The 22,172-nt window shown below is 44.6% G+C and overlaps 2 protein-coding genes across 13 annotated transcripts in view; one reads left to right on the top strand and one right to left on the bottom strand.

The window, feature by feature from the left end:
• BCL2L1 (BCL2 like 1) overlaps positions 1 to 8,681 on the bottom strand; it is a 51,268-nt gene extending 42,587 nt beyond the window's left edge. For 3 of the 12 annotated variants that reach the window (XM_086332538.1, XM_086332547.1, XM_086332543.1), the window contains exons 1-2: positions 7,352 to 7,607; positions 6,368 to 7,043 (exon numbers count right to left, since the gene is read on the bottom strand). In XM_086332538.1, coding sequence (XP_086188664.1) covers positions 6,368 to 6,931 — 564 coding nt within the window. In that variant the 5' untranslated portion in view covers positions 6,932 to 7,043; positions 7,352 to 7,607. Of the gene's footprint in view, positions 1 to 6,367; positions 7,062 to 7,351; positions 7,608 to 8,467 lie in introns of those variants that run through there. The other 9 variants (XM_086332540.1, XM_086332544.1, XM_086332541.1 and 6 more) reach the window with 6 other exon arrangements.
• Positions 8,263 to 9,723, top strand: LOC147360437 (uncharacterized). The gene is made up of 2 exons (XM_086332552.1): positions 8,263 to 8,821; positions 9,393 to 9,723. Exons 1-2 carry the CDS (start codon positions 8,382 to 8,384, stop codon positions 9,421 to 9,423), a joined length of 471 nt encoding a protein of 156 aa, XP_086188678.1. The 5' UTR covers positions 8,263 to 8,381; the 3' UTR covers positions 9,424 to 9,723.
• Positions 9,724 to 22,172: the final 12,449 nt, after the last annotated feature.

Below are 22,172 nucleotides of genomic sequence, written 5' to 3'. Positions count from 1 at the left end.
GCCAGGTCACTGTGGAGTCCAAACAAGGGAGAACAGATATTGCAGATTCTGTGAATAGGTCTCTGACACAAGCTCTGTGCAAAAATGGTCAGAATTACGATACCAACTACTGTCAGACTCTATGCGTCTCAGGCAGATCTCGTTAGGTCTTTGTGAAGCAGATAATACCTGCCCTAAGGTTCAGAGAGTTCAAGAAGCTTGCCCAAGGTCACAGAGCTAGACACAAGTGAACTGGGACCTCAATCCAGACGCGGTGCAATTATTCAGAAGCAAGAGTGCTAGAGGGAAGGGCCATTCAGGATACCACATTTGGAGAGACTATCTCCAAAGAACATCTAGCATACTTAAACCTGATTCTATGACTGCTAAGCTAAGTGGTTAAAAAATGTGGCTTTCAAGGTGGTCGGACCCATCAATACGCCATGTGAGTCTGGTCTTGTTCCTTAGTCCCTTTTCACCATTTCCACCTCTACCTCCTGATTCAAGCCACTCTTCTTTCTCACTTGACTGCTGCGCCAGCCTCTTTGCTGGGTTCCCCTGTGGAATTCAGAACTTGTGGAGCTCATCCCTGCTCCTGATCTTTTCCTGGGCTCTCATTCAGCCAAAGTCGAGTCCTCATCACGGCCTGTGATACGCTAAGAGACTGGCCCCTGGCTACTCTGCCCCCTCAATTCCACCCACTCTCCCCTCTTCCCTCTCCCCTCTGACCACTCTTTCTCTTGCTGTATTCTCCCCAGCTGCACTGGCCTTCTCTTTCATCCTTGAGCCTGGCCAGCACACTCCCTTCTGAGTCCATCCCTCTGCTTATAACACACTCTCTAAAGGAACCCACATTAACCACCAACTTACCTTCTTCAAGTCTTGGCTGAAATATTACCTTTCAGTGATGCCTTCCCTAGACACTCTTTTAAAACTGCAGCCTTATCTCCTTTGCTAGGCATGCCTCAATGTACTTTATTTTCTTCATAGCACTTAGTCTCAACTGATATATGTTACATATGTATATAATTGGGGCTTCCCAGTTGGCTGACAGGAGAAGGCACTGGCGACGCACTCCAGTACTCTTGCCTGGAAAATCCCATGGACGGAGGAGCCTGGTAGGCTGCAGTCCATGGGGTCGCTAAGAGTCAGACACGACTGAGCAACTTCACTTTCACTTTTCTCTTTCATGCATTGGAGAAGGAAATGGCAACCCACTCCAGTGTTCTTGCCTGGAGAATCCCAGGGACGGGGGAGCCTGGTGGGCTGCCATCTATGGGGTCGCAGAGTCGGACATGACTGAAGCGACTTAGCAGCAGCAGCAGCAGCAGCAGGTGCCTGAGAAGTAAAGAATCTGCCTGCCAATGCAGGAGATCTGGGTTGGATCCCTGGGTTGGGAAGACACCCTGGAGAAGGAAATGGCAACCCACTCCAGTATTCTTGCTTGGGAAATGCCATGGACAGAGGAGCCTGGAGGGTTACAGTCCACGGAGTCGCAAAGAGTTGGACACAACTTAGAGACTAAACAACAACAATTACATGTTGTCTGTTTCTCCCCATTAGAATATGAGCTCCCGACATAGAAATGTAATTTTATGTAATGCTGTACCACTAGTGCCTAGGACAGCCTGACACACAACAGGAGCTCAATTAATACTATCTGAATCAATGCATAAATAATTAGATAAAGGGCAATTCCCATTACTATTATTCTGGTTTGATAAGTGTCTGTTTCTTCAGAAATTTAGTGAGCTTCTCTTTCATTACATACCTGCTATGCCTAAGGCCTCTGCTCCATGTCAATTAAACAAGTATTGACAAGACGTGGAACTCTACTCTCAGGAAATTCCTAAACCTAATAGAGGTGTGGTAGTGTCAGAAATGTCTTTATACTAATTTAAACTCTATCAGTGTGATTAACCTACCCAAGCTCTCCTGTACCATACTAAAAAAAGGCTTAGCCCCTCTTCCTGCAGATATTTGAAACCAGTGATCCTGGTCTCCTGGGTCTTCTTGTCCCCAGGCTAAACAAAAAAACCCACTGGGACTGTCTGACTCAGATCTGCCAACTGGGAACAGGGAAGACAGACTGTCGGCCAGGGAGACAGAAGAGAAGTGGATCCAGGAGCAGACTGACTCCTTCAAAGAAAAGAGAGGGAGTCCTTGGGGAGGACTCCACGGAATTAGGTTGGGGGCGGGGAGAGAGCCCGGCTAATTAAGGCAGTAGGAGATTATGTTTCCGTAGAAGAGCAGCTCACTGGGAATTACCCCTAAATCTATCCATGGTAAACCCAGACAAAATCATGGCTGCTGAAAGAAAGCCCTGTGATGGAAGGCTGAGGGCACTGGAAAAAACCAGGAAGGATGCTCAAGCCTCTAGCCTCAGGACAGATACCTGCTGGGGAAGGGATAACTAACAACTGCACCTTCCGGTAGCCCACACAAAAACCGAGAAAACCCTGCAGGTTCCACTGAAGGCCCCTGAAAAAACCTGGGGTGATTTTCTACCAGAAGCTGAAGGGCTCTGTGGGGCTACTGCGGAAATCAATCCTAGGAAGCCTGGAAAACCCTATGATGGTGATGGAGTTTTAAGGGCAACTTCAAATGTACCTCCAGAAGAACCGAGTGTTTTGAGGGGGAGCCCCTGAGACACTTCTACCTCACTTTGGGACCTGAATGAGATTACTAAAAATTTCCACGTTTGGGGTTTCTAATGGGGTTTCCCCAAGAAAACCGCAGAATTGCCAACAGCTGCTGAGATCTGCAAAGGTCGCTGAGGTGCTTCAGCAAAGCATACATCAGTGCCAATGAAGCCAGAACAGTCAAGAAGAAACCTACAGAAACTAGAAGACCACAGAGCCATGCAGCCTGGGGAAAGGCCAAATGATGTTTTCTTCCCCCACCCCCCAAAAACTGTTCAACAATGTGTTTCCATCAAGCTAAGGGGTTTCCCAGGGACAGTGATCCCAAAATGGCCTGGCCCACCTGGGTCCGACCACCCAACTGTCCACATTCCCATTGGAAAGCCCCAGAAACATTCAATCTCTGCTGTTCTGGTTGAGTACCTCAAGGGCTGGCTTTGTGTCTCAAGAAACTCTGGGGTCAAAGTTCAGTTTTTGGAGCCAGGTAGCCCACTCATTAAAAGAAGTGCCTCCACCATACAATTAGGGCCCAGGAGAGCCTTTGTTCTACATCATTTACTAGAGTCAAGCTATGGCAGGTGGCTATCATTAGTTCACTTTACAGGTGGGAGAGATGAATGGACAAGAGAGACAAACAGGTTCAGCACCTCGCCAGGGGACTCTAGGTAGGCAGTGGTGTGGCTATATAGATGAGGAATTCCAGTCCTTGGGGCATCACCCACAATTAAGCAGACATACTTGGAGTAGGCCATCTTCTCCCTTTATGCACGTAATTCTTACCTGCCGGGAGGGCCAGAGACGGTTTTAACAAAAAATTAACAAGAAGCCCACTCTCACTGGGCAAAATCCTGATACTGACTTGAGTTTTACCAGTGACAGAATCTAGAAGCTGCATACATGCCTCTGGCAGCCTGCTACTGCCAACACAGGTGCTGTTCTTCCTGCAGTTCCTGAACAAGGCCAGCATCACAGACTCAAGTGAACACCTCCACAGGCATGTTTTGCTTGGCCCAACAGCGTCTCTGGCTCACATTATTACTCCTAAGACAATGTGATATGGAGGGGAAGAGATTATAGGCTTTGGAATTAGGCCCACCTGGGGTAAATTCTCACTCAGTCACCTAACTGGCTGAGGAATACTTGGGGCCAGTCATTTAAGCTACCAGGAGCTTCATATATAAACTGAGAATAAACCTACCTATCTTAGAAAGTTATTGTGTGGAGTATATGAAATAGCATGTTATTTCCATGAGATAAAGTACCATATTTGGCTTATAGCCAATACCTAGCACATGCCTGCTTCACAGAAGATGCTCAGTGAATTTTGGCTGCATAAGTAAAAGACCTAATACAATGCCTCATGCATAAGATATACTCCATAAAAGCACATTTCCTTTTCCTTTCCTGCAAGGATGCTAAATTTAGAGCATATCCCAGAGTGGAATGGCCCATAATTCTGACATTCATGGATTCCCCAGGCACAGCCTCCAGGAAGGTTATGAGATGCCACTGCAGCAGCCAGTGTGCAGCTCAAATAGAATGGTCCCTGAGAGGAAGTGGGCGGGTACCTTCTACCCAAAGGATCCCAATGTCACATGTTCTCTATCTCTTGGCCTTGGGAAGAACACGTGCCCAGAAATGGTTCTGACATAACTGGCTCTTCTGCACATATCCTCTCTGTCCACCAAGAGGAAGTAACATATGGTATGCTGTCCAACGGGCTCTGGTAACTCTTGGGCAAAGAGACAGCAGAAGATGGAATGTCAATCCAGTGGTGATCTAATGATCTTGCCCAGTGTTGCTGTGTCGAAGACCTCTTTCCACACGTAACACTGGGTGACTAACAACTCTCTGGTCCAGGTGGCACTCTTAGACACTGGCTGGCAGGCCAGGAACCTCTCCCATGTTGCCTTTTGTTAACAGTTGGCCACAACCCACATGGTATTAGGACCACCAGCCAGAGATAACAGTGAGGGGCAAATGGCCCAAGTCCCTACTTAGGCCTCAGAGGGTGCGTCGGAAACACTGGAATCCTGTCCCTCCTGTAGTAAGTTAAACAAATATTTGCCCCTAAAGAAAATCAAAGCAGGCAGGAATAAGAGAGGTCATCACACAAACCAACAGGAACTATTTAATCATTTATTCCCCCAGGGAGTTCATTTACTGAAAGGCTTTCAAGTCGGGTCAGTCTTAGCCAAAGAAAGACCTCCACCTTTACCTTCCCAGCCCCACCCCGGTCATCTGACCTCTACTCTGCTTTTTATAAGAACTGGCAGTAGGAAGAGTTGATGAAGTTGCAAAGAAATGGGAAATAAGACAGGGGGTGGTGTACCTGGAGGTCCCTTGCTCAGTGGTAAACTGAAGTGGCTGCCACACCCTAGGCCCAGCCTCTGGATAATTGCATTCTCAACATTCCTGAGTCCATGGTGCGTGGCCCTTTCCACCTCAGCTCCTTCAATAGATGACTTATTTTCCACAGCCTGCTCAATTTCTGAAGGACAGAATGAATACCTCTCATAAGCCCTACACCTCCCTGAGGCAGGGAGATAAGCGGGGAGATATGACTGAGTTCACTGCAAAAGAGCAAAAGCTGCTGACAGTGACCACAGGTAAAGAATCCCTCCACACCAGCTCATCCTGACTTGGTGATATCAGGGCAAGGGAATTCTCTTCCCTGGCAAAGGAATGAGGCACGACTCGGGTTCAGAAAGTGTACCTGGATCTGACAATAACTACTAGAGCAAACTTCCTGTCGCTATGCTCACATCAGCTCCAAGATTTACAAGGACTGCAAGGCAAGGAGGGTTGGCCACATTTTTTTAGTGGAAGAACCTGAGGCTCAAGGTAAACTGGCCTGTCCAAGGTCACACACCTAGTTAAGTGACGGGGCTGGGACTCACACCCGTGTCAGTTTGTTTCTGAAGTCTGTCACTGAATCTCAATGTGCCAAGGAGCCCCAAAGACCAGGTTCTTGCATTGCCAGCAAACAGTGCTCAGTGAAGAGGCCCCAGGGCCGTGGCAGAAAAGTGACAAGCATAACAGCTGGAGCTCCCCAACCAACCCAGGCAGTGAGGTGCAAAGTCCCTGGGCTTATGCGTGACACAGCAAGCGCTCCGCAAACTGGCCAACCACACAGAAAAGTCACATACTTTAGAGCCAATAAACATGGGCCATAGGACAAACACAACTGGCCCACTGGCGCAGCTTACAACCTAAAATCAATCCTCAGCCATCCAAGCCAGAGGGATGCAAAGCCAGGCCATGCAAACTCTGAAATAAAGGGAACCTGATTTAGAGGAGGGAAGCCCAGGACAGGATTGACATCTCAAGGGAGTAAGACTGAAGGGGCTGGTGGGTCACTGATACTCACTATCTTCTCCAGGCATTCCACTCATCACCCCCTTAACATCATGAGCCATTATGTCAGGGTGAGGGGTAACCTGTTACCTTTGCATTCTCAAAGGTTTGGGGCCAAATGAACACACAGGCTATGTTATCTTCTGCAGAGAAACTGGAACACAAGTATGACAGAGTAGGGTCACGAGGAAGACAGAATGAAGATGTCTGGTCCTCACAGAACTAGGTTATCTGTATTTCAGAAGTTAATCTCTGTGATACAATGAGGCCAATTATGTCTCCTTAACAAACAATAATAATCACCCAGCACAACAGACACAGGGGGAAAGGTTGTTGGGGATTTGACCAGAAGCCAAGGAAAATGAATATGTAAGGGGCGTGGTTCTTACCCAGCCGCCGTTCTCCTGGATCCAAGGCTCTAGGTGGTCATTCAGGTAAGTGGCCATCCAAGTTGCGATCCGACTCACCAATACCTGCATCTCCTTGTCTACGCTTTCCACGCACAGTGCCCCACCGAAGGAGAAAAAGGCCACAATGCGACCCCAGTTCACCCCGTCCCGGAAGAGTTCATTCACTACCTGTTCAAAGCTCTGATATGCTGTCCCTGGGGTGATGTGGAGCTGGGACGTCAGGTCGCTGAATGCCCGTCGGTACCTCAGTTCAAACTCATCGCCTGCCTCCCTCAGGGCTTGCTTCACCGCTGCCATGGGGATCACTTCCCGGGCATCCGAGCTTCTGCTGTGGCCAGTGGCTCCATTCACAGCAGGGCTATCCGCCAGGTGCCAGGATGCGTTGCCATTGATGGCACTGGGGGTTTCCATATCTGATTCTGTCCCTTCTGGGGCCTCAGTTCTGTTCTCTTCCACATCACTAAACTGACTCCAGCTGTATCCTTTCTGGGAAAGCTTGTAAGAGAGAAAGTCAACCACCAGCTCCCGGTTACTCTGAGACATTTTTATAATAAGGATGGGCTCCGCCAGTCCATTGTCCAAAACACCTGCTCACTCACTGGGTCTGGTCTCTGCTTAGTGGTTCTCTTCGAAGATCCAAAGCCAAGACAAGGTTCTGAAGGGAGAGAAAGAGCTTCAGGGGTAAAAAAATGAATATGCAAGCCATTTACCTACAACATCCCATTCCCCACTCCAGGTACTTGAACTGGGTTCTTTGCCGCTCTTATGAAGATCTGGGTCTAGCTTCCCAGGTACTTCGATGAAGTCAATTTGAAAGCACCAGTGGGCTCTGAATCATCACACTGACCTTTTTTTTCCCCTCCCCTTTTATCCCAGCCACCCCCTTTTCTCTGAAATGTCTTCCTCGAAAAGTCACCCCCATGGGCAGTCTGCCCCCCACCCCCATACCCCCTCACCACCTACATTCAAATCCGTCTCAGGCGACGGCAGGCAGGTGCAGCCCCCGGAAGATCTTTTGTATCATAGGTGGGAGAGGAGGTGGCAGCGGGGATGCCGGTAAGTCAACCGGCCTCGCGGCGGCGGCTGGCAAAAAAAGCAGCTCCGGCTGGAGGGATCATGCGACCCGGCGGACTGAGAGCTCAGGAGGCGACACAGGAATTACGAAGCTCAAGAACCGGCCCCCTCGCTTGCTTCCTCCTCCATCGCCCCGATCGAGGGCGGCCGCTTAGCAGCCGCGGCCTCCTGCCACCCGGGAGCCCAGCCCCCTCGCTCTTGCACGCCCCTTGGCTCTCCGCCTCCTACTGGGAGCTAGGAGAACTCTCTCGGAGGTGGCTGGTGTGAGGTTTAGTTTTTGTTTTTTTTCTATTTCAGTATCAGCCCTGGGTGAGGCTTCCGAAGAAACCCTGAAGGGACTTCTCGATGGGGCTCAAGGTTTCGATGAGAAACAGAGGGAGGGGAACACTGCCTTAGATCTGCGGTCTGAGTTTGGAAAGGCCATCCCCGGGTCTTTCTGGGAGGCTGAAAGCCGGAGACCCCCCAGAAACGCCGCTGGCTTTCTTTGAATTCCCCAAAGGCCCTGGTCGTGGCGGTGGCGGTGGGGGATTGCCGGGTCCTCCATTCCCCGCACGGACACAATGGCCGCCGGCGCCCTGCACAAAGACCCGGCGAGGGTGAGGCGCCGAGCCTCTCCACCGGTCAGAGACAAGGATCGAGGCCTGCTCGAGAGCCCCCACAGCTGAGACTACGTTTTCCTGGGGACAGGCCCAGGTCGGCTTCTTGGCACCCCCGGGAGGGCTTAGGGGCCCGGGGTTGCACCTTTCTAGAGCCCGGGGTGGGTGGGCTGCGGCCTCGCGGCTTCCTCCGCGCGCTAGGCCGGGTACCCGCCTGGCCACCGCCCCGTTGCTAGGCAACCGCTCTCCCTCAGGGGCGCCCCCTAGACCTTTCTGGGAGGTGGGGTCTCGCCCCCGGCGGCCCGCCCAGGCGTAGCCAATCAATGAGCCCAGGTAGCACGGAAGCAGAACGGCGAGGGCTCCCATTGGGCGCAGCGCCTGCCACGCACAGGAGAGGCGGCGCTCTCACCTGCGAGCCCCGCGAGCCGTGGGGGGCCACATACCCCCTTCATCGGCCAGGTCGTTTCCGGGCGCGAGTGCTCTTCGCGGCCAAGTTCCGCGCTGCGGACCGGGGCCGGCCTACCTGGCTGACGGCTCGCGCTCTCTCTTCCGAACGAGCCGGCCTCAGTTTCCCTGAAGAGGCCGGGGGAACTTGCAAGCTCAGTCACTTCCGGTGCCGCGGCAGCGCGCGCGAGCCCGAGACGCAGAGGGAGTGCGCGCCTGGAGGACTGGCGTCAAGAACTGGGCGAGAGCGCCCCCTGGCGATAGATCTGAGGATTCCGGACACACAAGGGAAACATTCACATTTCCATTCATTCTTTTGGTCAGTTTAATCCACCGATCAGTTTGTATATCGAAAAAGTGTTGCCTTGTGGCTAAGAACCTTGTGTTTGGGATTCTAGTCTTGCCGATTTGGCAAGTTACTCAACTGCTGCGCGCCTCAGTTATCCTTAACTCTAAAAATAGAGTAAAAACCAGCCTCCCTCCTTGAGTTATTGTGGTGATTTTAGAGTTATTTGTGAAGTCCATAGTCTTTGCTGCATAAATACATTCGGCAAATATTTATTGTTTGGGTTGCTGAAAATAGACTTAGGAACAAGACAAGACATGACCCATGCTTTCATAGAGACTAAAACCCTTGAGATGGAGAGAGATAGTAAATAACTGAGCCGGGCTCCTCCGTTCATGGGATTTTCCAGGCAAGAGTACTGGAGTGGGGTGCTATTGCCTTCTCCGACTGAGAAAACAAGGTAATTTCAAATAGTGACTATGGCTCTGAAGAAAACAAATCAGGGTATTTTCATAAAGAGGGTGAAGGAATAGGTGGTCCATTAAAATGGACCAGTGAGGGAAACAGACATTTTTTTAAACGGTTTTTTTAATTGTTTGTGTAGGGTGCCAGAGATGGCCTCTTTGAAGAAATGACATAGAACCCAAGACCAGAAGTGTAAGAATATGCCAACCCGTTGAAAGAGTGTAGAGAACATCAGACTTAGCAGAGGAAATGGCTTGTACAACGTGTCCTGAGGGAGGAAGCTTCTGGCATGTCCCAGAAACTGAAGGAAAAGCACTGTGACTGAGGGAGGGCAAATGCTATGTGAAAGGATGTTGAGAAGTTGACTGTGGGAATGAGTTGGAATTGATTCTAAACATTGAAAAGTTTTATTTTGTGGTAATTTAGTTGATTGAAAATAGAATATTAAAATATACCGAAGAGCATAGAAAGTCCTCTTCCCGCTCCTGCTTTCTAATCCCTGATTCCCCTCACAGAGATCATCACAATTAATTAATTAATTTTTCTGCTGACTGTGTGACATGTGGGATCTTAGTTCCCCAACCAGGGGTTGAACCCATGCTCCGTGCAATGGGAGCACAGAGTCTTAACCACTGGACCATCAGGCAAGTCTCAGAGATCATCACTCTTAAGCCTTTCTTCTGGAGTCTTTCAGAGACAGTCACTGTATTCACAAGCAAATGTATACGTAAAAATGTTTTACACAACTGGTAACTTGCTATAAACACTTCTACATCTTGCTTTTTTTTGCTGAGCGCTATGTTTTCAGTCTACCCTGATTTTTTGTTTTATTTCTTAAATATTTAAGTATAATTGATTTACTATGTTGTGTTAATTTCAGATGTACAGCAAAAAAAAAAGTTATACATATATCCATTCTTTTTTGGATTCTTTTCCCATATAACTCTCCCTTAATTTTTTAAATTAACACACAACTTCATAAAAATATGGGCTTCCCTGGTGACTCAGACGGTAAGGAATCCACCTGCAATGCAGAAGATCCAGGTTCGATCTCTGGATAGGGAAGAGTCCTTGGGGAAGGGAATGGCTACTGACTCCAATATTCTTGCCTGGAGAAGTCCATGGACAGTGGGCTATAGTCCATGGGGTCGTGAAGAGTAGGACACTAACACTTTATAAAGATATGCCGTAATGCACTTGCCCAATCCCCTATTTAGGGACAATTAGGTAGTTTCCAGTCTTATCTTATTATAAATAAAGGTATAACTTGTTCATTGGTTATTTTGCATATGTGGGAGTTTATCTGTTAAGTAAATTCCTGGAAGTGGAATTGCCGGTAACTGAATATATGAATTTGTTTTTGTTTTGTTTTAATGGATATTGGCAACATGCTCTACATAGCAGCTGCACCAGTTGGTCCCCACCATTAAAGCATGAGACTGATTATTGCCTCACATCCTGAGCTACACAGAGTGTTATCAAACTTTTTTATCTTCACCAATCTGATAGGTAAAAACTGAGAGGCACTTTTATTTTTCATTTCTTTTTATTGAGTGAAGTTGAGCAATTTTTCATATTTATATGAGACTTTTTGGGGGGTGAGGTTTTGTTCTGATGAATTCTCTGTTTATTTTGCTCGCCCTTTTTTTCAGTTGGTATTTCTGTTGAACTTTTTTCTCATTGATTTGTAGAATGTTTATCCTTTTTTTTTCTCCCCTACATATAAGTTATCAATAGTTTCCCAACGTATTATTTATTGCCATGGGAAAACTTTTATTTTCTATATAATTAAATGTATGAGTCTTTTCCTTTGTGGTTTCCAGGTTCTATGTCATTCTTATGAAGATTTTTTCCAGCTTGATACTCTAAAAATAATTCTCTGTTTTCTTCTACTTGGTTTCATATTTTACATTTCAATCTTTGTTCCATCATAAATTCCCTTCAGTGTAAGATGTGAGGCAGGAATCCATAAATTTTTTTCCAAATAACTATCCAGTTACCCCAGTATCATTATCTTTTCCCAACTCACCTGAAATATCTCATTACCATTGTCTATATTCCCAAGTGTATTTGTGTCAATTTCTGAACTTTTCATTATGTTCCAGGGAAAGGTTTTAAACTGGCACAGGACATGATCTGATTTCCTTTATTAAAACTTGTGATGTCACAATCATTTCAACGTGGAAACTTTTGTTCTGAAGGTCTACGATGGGCTTTGGGAGCCCAGCAGAGGGCAGAGTAGCTGAGGGGCATTTTAGGTGGAAGGTGCTGCCTGAGCAGAGGTGTGGAGTGTTAACAAGAGGATGCAGATGTGTCTTAGAAATAAACCAAGATGACTGAGAGGAAGTGGTGGCAGAGGAAGCAATGCAAATGTGTTTCCGAGGGTGCTGGACACTAAATAGGCACTGGAGGAGCCAGCCATCCTTTTTGAACAGAAAGGCATGAAGAGATTTATATTTGGGGAAGATAGAGCATTTGGGGAAGGGAACTTTGCCAAAATTTATTAAGATCCTTAAAAATGGTTCTGGAGGGACTTCGCTGGTGGTCCAGTAGTTAAGACTCCACACTTCCAATGTAGGGGGTGAGGGTTCAATATTTGGTTAGGGAACAAGAAACTGAGATCCCACACGCTGCATGACATGATCAAAAAAAAAAAAAAAAGACTCTGGAAAGATCATTGAAAAATAATCTTTGATTGGAATTGAATTTAAGAAAAAACATGAAGTGCAACCAAAGTTTATCCACGGAAATATTTATACAATGTTATAACACAGGATAGAAAAAACTGAGAAGTTCAGTAAAAAGAGTGATGCTTTAAATAGATTAAGTTCACACCATACTTCATGATGTGGAAAAATATTCAAACCATAGAAGTTTGAAAAAAGGTTACAAAGCTATTCTGAGAATTATTCTAATTTATTTAAAAATGTACATTACATGCAACATATAGTAGAAAAGATTATACCAGCATGCAAAAAGGTGGTTATTGCTACATAGTCAAATTATGGATAATTTGATTTTCTTTTTTATACTTTTTGTATTATCTAAACATGACTATATTTTGTAAAGTTGAGAAATACTGTTTATAAAAACATGTTTGCTGAGATTTAGATGATGAGATGCTTATGGTATAATGTTAAATGAAGATAAAGATACACAAAATTAGATTTGTGACATCTCAACTCTAAATACCATACATAAGAAAAAAGGCTGGGAAGTCAATATGATAAAGACAAAAGAAAAATGGAGAAAGCCCTTGTGCAGACACTAAAGAGGAACAGAAACGAGTGGCCAATAAACCACAGAGACTGAGGTAGATGCTCAACCCCAATAGTTATCAGGGAAAATGCAGATGAAAACCTCAGTGAGATACCATTTCACATTCATCAGATTGGCAAATCTGAAATTCCATCAGATTGGCAAATGAGAAAATCTGTCTTCTTTTTGGTCTATGATTGTTCAGATCAGATCAGATCAGATCAGATCAGTCGCTCAGTCATGTCCGACTCTTTGCAACCGCATGAATCGCAGCACACCAGGCCTCCCTGTCCATCACCAACTCCTGGAGTTCACTGAGACTCACGTCCATCGAGTCAGTGATGCCATCCAGCCATCTCATCCTCTGTCGTCCCCTTCTCCTCCTGCCCCCAATCCCTCCCAGCATCAGAGTCTTTTCCAATGAGTCAACTCTTCGCATGAGGTGGCCAAAGTACTGGAGTTTCAGCTTCAGCATCATTCCTTCCAAAGAAATCCCAGGGCTGATGGTCCTTCAGAATGGACTGGTTGGATCTCCTTGCAGTCCAAGGGACTCTCAAGAGTCTTCTCCAACACCAGTTCTTATTTTTGGTGTTTTCATGAGAGTCAGTGAGTTCAAGTCCTTCTAATTTGCCATCTTGTTTCCTCCCTCCAGATTATTTTAATGATGTCCTAAATTTTGGTAAATATCTTGCCTTTGACTGACTTCTAGAGCTCCTTTCAATCAACTCTCAGAAAGCAAACCATCAATCCAGTGCAGGAACTGGAGGGAATGGTGCTGCCTGCTTGCCAGCATCTCCCTCACCTTGGCAGAGGAAAATTGGATAAAATCAAGTATGGTTCAGGAATATGGAAGGAATATGGTTCAGGAATATTTTTGAATATTCCATTCAAGAATATGGAATAGAGACTTCCCTGGTGGTCCAGTGGTAAAGAATCCGCCTGCCAATGCAGGGGACATCAGTTCGATCCCTGGTCTGGGAAGATTCCACATGCCATGGGGCAGCTATGCTTGTGTGCCACAACTAATGAAGCCGGTGTGCCTAGAACCTGTATTCTGCAACAAGAGAAGCCACCACAATGAGAAGCCCATGCACCTCTACTAGAGAGTAGCCCCTGCTCGCTCCAACTAGAGAAAGGCTGCACAGCAACAAAGACCCAGCACAGTCAAAAATAAATAAAAAAGTAATCTAAAAAAAAAAAGAATACAGAATAACTTTGGGAAAAAAATTTATTGTTACAGAGTAGAATTGAAGATGCCACAACATATGACCCAGCAATTCTATTTTTTTATATATGTTCTAAAATAACTCTTAACACATGTGTGACATGCAGGTATAAGGATGTTTCTAGCAGTACTACTTGTTATAGCAAAAATATGGAAACTATCCAGTTGTTCATTATAGCAGACAATTAACAAAATAGTAGTATGTTTATGGGCTTCCCAGGTGGCGCTAGTGGTAAAGAACCTGCCTGCCAGTGCAGGAGACGTAAGAGATGCATGCTGCTGCTGCTGCTAAGTCGCTTCAGTCGTGTCCAACTCTGGGTGACCCCATAGACGGCAGCCCACCAGGCCCCCCTGTCCCTGGGATTCTCCAGGCTAGAACACTGGAGTGGGTTGCCATTTCCTCCTCCAATGCATAAAAGTGAAAAGTAAAAGTGAAGTCGCTCAGTCCTGTCCGACTCTGTGCGACCCCATAGACGGCAGCCCACCAGGCTCCTCCACCCATGGGATTTTCCAGGCAAGAGTACTGGAGTGGGGTGCCATTGCCTTCTCTGAAGAGATGCATAAGCATATATAATTTTTGTAATTTAGAAAGTTTTTTTTAAAATAGAAAAAGTCTCCAATATTAAAGCCTTGACCTAGGCCAGGGTCCACTGCAAATGCACAGGATGGAATTTCAAGTGATTTCCCTTTTCCAACTTCGAGAAGAATACAAAAGTGAAAGTGAAGTGAAAGTCGCTCAGTTTTGTCCAACTCTTTGCGACCTCATGGACTATCCAGGCCAGAATACTGGAGTGGGTAGCCTTTCCCTTCTTCAGGGGATCTTCTCAACCCAGGGATCGAACCCAGGTCTCCCACATCACAGGCAGATTCTTTACCAGCTGAGCCACAAGGGAAGTGAAGAATACAAAGGCACCACTCATTTTCCTCTGTCTCTGAATTTGCCTAGTCTGGAAATTTCATATGGATGGAATTATACAGTATTTGTCCTTTTGAGTCTGGCTTCTTTTATTTAGTATAATGTTTCTGGTTCATCTATTTTGTTGTATATATCAGTATTTTATTCCTTTTATTAAAGAATACTATGCCACTGTATGGATTTACCACATTTTATTTATCCATTCATCAGTTGATGGATGCTTGGTTGTTTCCTATAGTTCATCGCTTTTAATTACTGTGTGCTAATTTATTTGCTGTGTGCCAAGGTGTCATCCCTTGTGGCTCAGATGGTAAATCCCCAAGTAACGTGGGAAATCCAGGTTCGATCCCTGGGTAGGGAAGATCCCCTGGAGAAGGGAATGGCTACCCACTCCAGTATTCTTGACTGGAAAATTCCATGGACAGAGGAGCCTGGTGGGCTACAGTCCATGGGATCACAGAGAGTCATACTCGATCGAGTGACTAACGCACAAAGTGTCTTCATGGATCACAGCCTTGTCATGGTGAAGGGGCTTGTGTAACTCGAAGTTATAATCCATGGTGTGCAGGGCCACCCAAGATGGGCTGACTCAACAGACATGAATTTGAGCAAACTCCAGGAGACAGTGGAGGATAGAGGAGCCTGGTGGACTACAGTCCATGGGGTTGAAAAGAGTCAGACACAACTTAGCAGCTGAACAATAACAACAAGGTATCTGTAATTCTTCCTCCAGAATGGATTCCACATCAGCCAGGAAGAGACCAGGACACCCACAGAGCTCCGTGTTTGGTTGGATGGGAACTGTAGAAGACAGATCCTTTTGATGACTGTCACCAATGGCTCACACTTGCAAACTTCTCCAGGGGGTGTCACTGGGTGATCACAACCAACTCGCCTACAGGTGTCTGAGGGTTATGCCGCCACCTAGAGCCAGTGACTAGCTGTTGTTTATTCTTGAAGTAGGTGGTCTCCACTGAGCTGAAAGGCAGGTCTGGATTTCTAGCCTGGTGACCACCGGTTGGATGGTGGAGGGAGTGACAGACATGGAATGAAGAAGATTTGGAAGGGGTAGGAGTAAAAGTTGGGTCTTTCCTTCTCACTTTTTAAATACAGAGCTTGGCTTCCTGCACTTCTCCTTTGCAGACATCTTTCCTCTTCCATTATAAGAAATAATAAACTCAAAGTACACAAATATTAATAATACATGGATATATTCTTTTTAACCAATTAAAGATAAATCTCCAATTATTGTTTCTATCCATGTGTCCTGTTTAGTTCCTTCCCTCTGAAGTTCCCACTCTCTGAGTCTCAATTTCCTCAATCTATAAAATGGAAATACAACATCACTTACATTACAGGGTTATTGTTAGGATGAAATGAGTTATGCGCAAAGTACTTCAAAGAGTGCTTGGTATGTGGTAAGTGCCAGGTAAGTGCTAGCTGTTATTACTTCTTCACACCTGTGGGAAAAGTGTTGCACTGTTTTGCATATTAAAAAAATAATGATCAATTATACTACAATAAAAAAAATACTTAAGGTCCAGAAAAAAAAAAACATAATGGTTTCATAATGAAAAAACAAACCCACAATCAGCACTTTGTGTTTTAACTCAATAATGTGCTTCAAAGATAGCTCCCTATTGGTCCAGATCTATCGAACTCTTTTTGAACTGATGCTTAGTGTTCCATCTTATAGACAGTTTACTGAAACAGCCCCCCTACTAATGGACAGTTAGGGAGTTTCCAATTTCTCACAACTACAATGCAACAGCCTACTAATTGATATCCCTATTTCTACTCTCGTTCCCCATCCCCCTGTTTTCAGCATAGTAGCCAGAGTTATCCCATTAGAAGTAGAGAGTAAATCAATGCTCAAAACCCTCCCAGGACTCCCACCTTATTCAGAGTAAAAATGAATTTCCTTACTAAGGCCCACTTGATCTACATCCTGCCTGGGAATATCTCTGGCCTCATTTCCTGAAACTCTCCTCCTTTCTGTTTGATCCAGCCACCCTGTGTGTGTGTTAGTCGCTTAATCCTGTCTGACTCTTTTTGACCCATGGACTGTAGCCTGCCAGGATCCTCTATCCATGGAATTCTCCAGGCAAGAATACTGGAGTGGATTGCCATTCCCTTCACCACCAACCACCCTGACTTCCTAGCTATTTCTAAAACATTCCTCTCTGCTCCTGCCTTTGCACTGGCTGTTCCTTCTGCCTAGAACACTCTTCCTTAAGATATCTGCATAACTTACTCCTCCTTCTTCAAGTCTTCATCCAAATGTCCCTGAACTACCCTATTTATATTTACCCTTTTACATGGATAAGGCCAAAACAGTCATGACTGAAATTATGGATGAAGCTAACCGGATGTATCTGTGTTTCTTTCAGGTCTAAAATTCTTTGGTGATTTCAGACCTTGATGTCTCCTATTCATAAATAATGGGAACTTGAGACCCATCATACCATATTAATGGATGCAGAAGGACTCTCTGGGGCCAGGCTTACCTCTTGTTAATTTGGGAGGACTTGGGAAGTTCTTGCACACAGCCTTCTGGCATTGGTTCATTCATTCACTGAGCACTTTCTGCCTAGTAGGCCCTGAACACAGCACAGCTTTGATACCCCTTCTCTTCTAATATAAAACAAGCACATTTACCTTCCCTGCCCATGGCCCTGCATGTACCTGGAGGTCAGTGAACTGCCAAAGCCTAGGCAAGCCCTGTCCTCCCTTTGTCTCTGTCCAGCCCTCTGTTTCTCCTCTTCTTTTCATCTACCCTTAGGGGCCTGGTGAGCAGACAGCTTTGCATTTATTACCTATTATGAGATATCATTTATATTATGAGATCTCATTTATGAGATACTTATTTATTTACCTTGTTTAGTGTCTGTCTTCTCCACTAGTATGTCAGCTCCCTGAAGACAGAGATTTTTGTCTGTCTTTTCACTACTGCATCCCCTCACTTAGCATAGCGACTGACACATAGTAGGCGCTCCATAAATGTTGCAGAGACTGTGTCTTCATGTGAAAGATGATAAGTGTGTCTCTTGGAACTAAATCTAGAAATAGAAGTTCTAGGTTGCAGGGCACACATGTTTGACATTTTAAATAGATGTTGCCAAGTTGCCCTTTAAAACAGCTGAGCCCATCCATTCGCCCATCTTCTGAGTTACCTTGTAAATTATTGATATCATCACACTTTTAATTTTGGTCAATCTGATAGGTGAAAGACAATACTTGTTTGTTTCATTAAACTTAAAATTAAATTTCAGCATTACTGCTGAGACCAAGCATCTTTTCATGTCTTAATGGCCAGTTTTGTTACTTCTTCTACGAATTGCCTTCCCTCCCACTCCCACGCCTATGGAACTTTTGTCCTCTTATCACTGATTCTTGCTGCTGCTAAGTCGCTTCAGTCGTGTCCAACTCTGTGTGACCCCAGAGACGGCAGCCCACCAGGCTCCCAGGTCCCTGGGATTCTCCAGGCAAGAACACTGGAGTGGGTTGCCATTTCCTTCTCCAATGCATAAAAGTGAAAAGTGAAAGTGAAGTCGCTCAGGCGTGTCCGTCTCTTAGCGACCCCATGGACTTCAGCCTACCAGGCTCCTCCATCCATGGGATTTTCCAGGCAAGAGTACTGGAGTGGGGTGCCATTGCCTTCTCCTATCACTGATTCTTAGGAGGGTTTTTGTTGTTGTTGTTTGCATTTTGTTAGATGTTTTGGAAATATTTGATTTTGTTGTTTTTCTTTTTTAAAAATAATTTTATTATTTATTTATTTATGGCTGTGTTGGGTCTTCATTGCTACTCTCTAGTTGTGGTGCAAGGGCTTCTCGCTGTGGTGGCCTCTCTGGTTGCAGAACAGGGGGCTTTAGAGCTCATGAGCTCAGTGGGGTTTGTTGCCTTGAGGCATGTGGGATCTTAGTTCCTGGACCAGGGATTGAACTGGCGTCCTGTACACTGGCAGGTGGATTCTTAACCACGAGACCAGGAGGGAAGTCCCTGTTTGTTTTTCTTTTGTCAAACAGAATTTTAAAGTTTTGATTTGGTCAGTCTTTTCCTTTGTGTCTCAGTTTTTTTCTTTTATCTTACTTTAAAATTTCCTATATGATGTCATATTTTTAGCTGTAAAAATTTTAATTATTTTATATCTTTAGGGTTTTAATTCATCTGAAATTTGTTTTTGTAAATAGTACTGGATAAAAATCTAACATAATATTTTCCCCAAATGAAAAGCAAATGTCCCAAATCCATTATTTGTTCCATTTGATTTGAAATTCTACTCAGCATTTACTAAATTCTGATATCCATGGGTCTGTGTCTGCACTCTTAAATTCTTCTACTGATCTTTTGCTGTTGTTAACAAAATTTCTATGCCAGTATCCTACTTTAAAAAACTGTGGAAAATTTCAAATGCATTTATGTTTGAATATGTATATACGTGGGCTTCCCAGGTGGTGCTAGTGGTAAAGAACTCTCCCACCAACGCAGGAGACATAAGAGATGCAACTTTGACCCCCGGGTCAGGAAGATCCCCTGGAGGAGGGCATGGCAACCCACTCCAGTGTTCTTAACTTGGAAATTCCCATGGAGAGAGGGGCCTGGTGGGCTATAGTTCATTGGGTCGCAAAGAATCAGGCACGAAGTGACTTGGCACGCATGCATGCATGTATATATGTATCATGAACCTGTCAGTCAGGTTTTTTAAAAATGTTTTACTTATTTATTTGGCTGCACTAGGTCTTAGTTGGGGCAAATGGGATCTTTGATCTTCATTGCAGCATGCGGCATCTTTAGTTGCAGCATGTGGGATCTAGTTCCCTTACCAGGAATTGAACTGGGATCCCTGCATTGGGAGCATGGAGTCTTCAGCCACTGGACCACTAGGGAAAACCTCCTGTTACTCAGTTTTAACAATTATCAATTTGTGGCTAACCTTGTTTCAGCTATATTCCCATCTTCTCTTCTTGGCATACTCCAGATTATTTTGAAGCAAATTCTAGAGTTATTTCATCCTTACCCTTTCTATTTGTATCTCTAGAAATAAGGAATATTGAAAAACAAAAACAAACCAAAAAACTCTACTCTTGCTGTATTTTGCTTGTTTTTTTTTTTTTCTGTTTATTTTTTGAAAAAACTAGATCTTTTGTTTTCTTGTTGTCTAGTTGTCCCAACTGGATTTTGCTGATTGTATCCTCATGGAATCAATTAATGATACTTTAAAAATTATAATTTTGTAATATGTTAATATTTATGAGATCTGGTATGGCAATTCCCCCTATTATTTTTCAAAATTCAGATGCCAATTCTTCTATTTTTTTCTTCCATGTGAATTTTAAAGTCAATTTGGCAAATTCCATGACAAACATGTATTGGATTTTCATTAGAATTGTATTTAACTGTTAATATGGAGAATTTACAGTATTAGATCGCACCATTCATTAATAACATATATGAAAGCGTGAGTCACCCAGTCACATCTGACTCTTTGCAACCCCATGGACTGTAGCCCACCAGGCTCCTCTGTCCATGGTATTCTCCAGGCAAGAATACTGGAGTAGGCAGACATTCCCTTTTCCAGGAGATCTTTCCAACTCAAGGATCGAACCCAGGTCTCCTGTACTGCAGGCAGATTCTGTACAGCCTGAGTCACCAGGGACACCCAAGCCTTATTTAATTATTTTTATAGTTATTCAACAAAGTTTCAGTTTTAAAATTTCCTGTAAAAGTTTTAGGCTTATTTGTTAAAACTTTTGTAGCTTTTTAAAATTATGAACACTGATCTTTTAAAAAAATTTTATGTATTTTTACTAAGCATAATTTACATATAGTAAAATACACAAATCTTAAAGGTACAACTTACCAAATTTTACCTATTATACATCAGTGTAACCATCAGATCCAGATATGGAACATCTGTATCACTCCAGAAAGTTCCTCAGATTTGTGTCCTTTTGAAGAAAAAGTTAGTTTATCCCCATTCCAAACTGAAGATTATACAAAATCCAATATATTAAAAAAACATATTTAAAAAAAAGAAATTTCTCAGGTTGAGAAGAGGACCCCTCCTCCCACCCGCCCCGCTCCCTACTTGTGCAGAACCCTGAGGGGTGTTGGAGGCCAAGTTTGATAATCCATTCTTCTCCACAACCCCCTCAAAACATATTTTAAAAAATATGTGTTTATATTCACATGAATATTTTGAGGGTGCATGGAATTCTAGACCCAAGCTATCCAATACAGTATTTAAATGCAAATTAGTTAAGTTTAAATAAAATTATATGTTCCCTTCTGCAGTTGCCTTTTCCACATTTTGAATGTTCACTAGCCATGTGGTGTCACTGTGTTGGCCCACACAGGGTAGAAGAGTTCCATTACCACAGAAAGTTCTATGGGGCAGCACTGATCCAGAGAATTCATTAGCTTCGCAAAAGCATCCATGACCAGAAAATGTTGAGACACTAGGTCAAGTCAGTGAAACTTTTCTTTAAGGAGCCAGAAATTTCTCTGGAGAGCCCAAAGCTCATGGTTGTGACAGAGGCTATGGTCTGCCATGAGTAATCTTTTTGCTCCAAAAGTCCAGCCCTAAAAGCCGTTAAAATATATCCAGATTTTATGCTTTAGTGACCATCTCCTCCCTTTTTTCTTAGAGAGGGACATCTGAATTCTAATAATATTTGCCATGAGAAAGGTGTTCTTGGCGCCCCAGAGCCTCTGTGCTCAGTGTGAGGCGCAGTGTGAAGTCGGAAGGTGTTGCAGTGACATTGTCCTTTGGTGTGTGGTCGTTCTAGGTGGGCGAGGGGCTCCTGGAAAACGCACCGGGCTCTTGTTGCAGACGGAGAATATCCAGGAGGGCGCAGACGACTTGAAGGAGAAGTAACACGCTGCAACAGAGTGGACATCCCTCTGCACCTAGGATTCCTGGGCCACTCGGGTAACGTGGCGCCAGAATCTGCAGCAGGCATCTCAGCCTCACAGAATGCTGGGTGGAATAACAGGGGTCCTGGGAGAATCTAGAGCCAAGACCATCCGGCTCAAACCCTTCTTGTCAACACAAATAGGTCCCGAGGCCTGAGATTTTGTTAGTGTCACTTGGTTTAGAGCAGGGGTCTCAAAACTCAGTGGGCATCAGTATCACCTGAGGGGCTGATAGAAAACACAGATTGCTGTGCCCACTCTCAGAGTTTCTGATTCAATAAGTCTCACGTGGGACCTAAAATTTACATTTCTAACAAGTTTCCAACTATACTGATCATCTAGTTCTTTGAGAACTACTGGTTTGGAGTAATGCTTCTCAATCCCGGCTGCATATGAGAATTGCCTGGGCACTTGAAAGTGCCACAGACTAAAACAAAATTCCGAGGGGGGTGTGTGTGGGGTGAAGGTTGATCTTTTTGTTCTTGTTGCTGCTATTACCTCCTAAGTGATTATTGATGATAAATAGGACTAGATGTTCTTAATGCAAATCCCATCTTCTCCACTTAAAAAAAAACGTGATTTCAAACAAGTTTACTCAACTT

Source organism: Bos grunniens, chromosome 13 (assembly GCF_055505025.1).
Source record: "Bos grunniens cultivar Pamir isolate PY7600 chromosome 13, Bosgru_T2T1.0, whole genome shotgun sequence".
In the NCBI taxonomy this organism is placed as follows: domain Eukaryota; kingdom Metazoa; phylum Chordata; class Mammalia; order Artiodactyla; family Bovidae; genus Bos; species Bos grunniens.
Note: the sequence above shows the minus strand (reverse complement) of the source record. Positions and strands in the feature narration are given on the sequence as shown.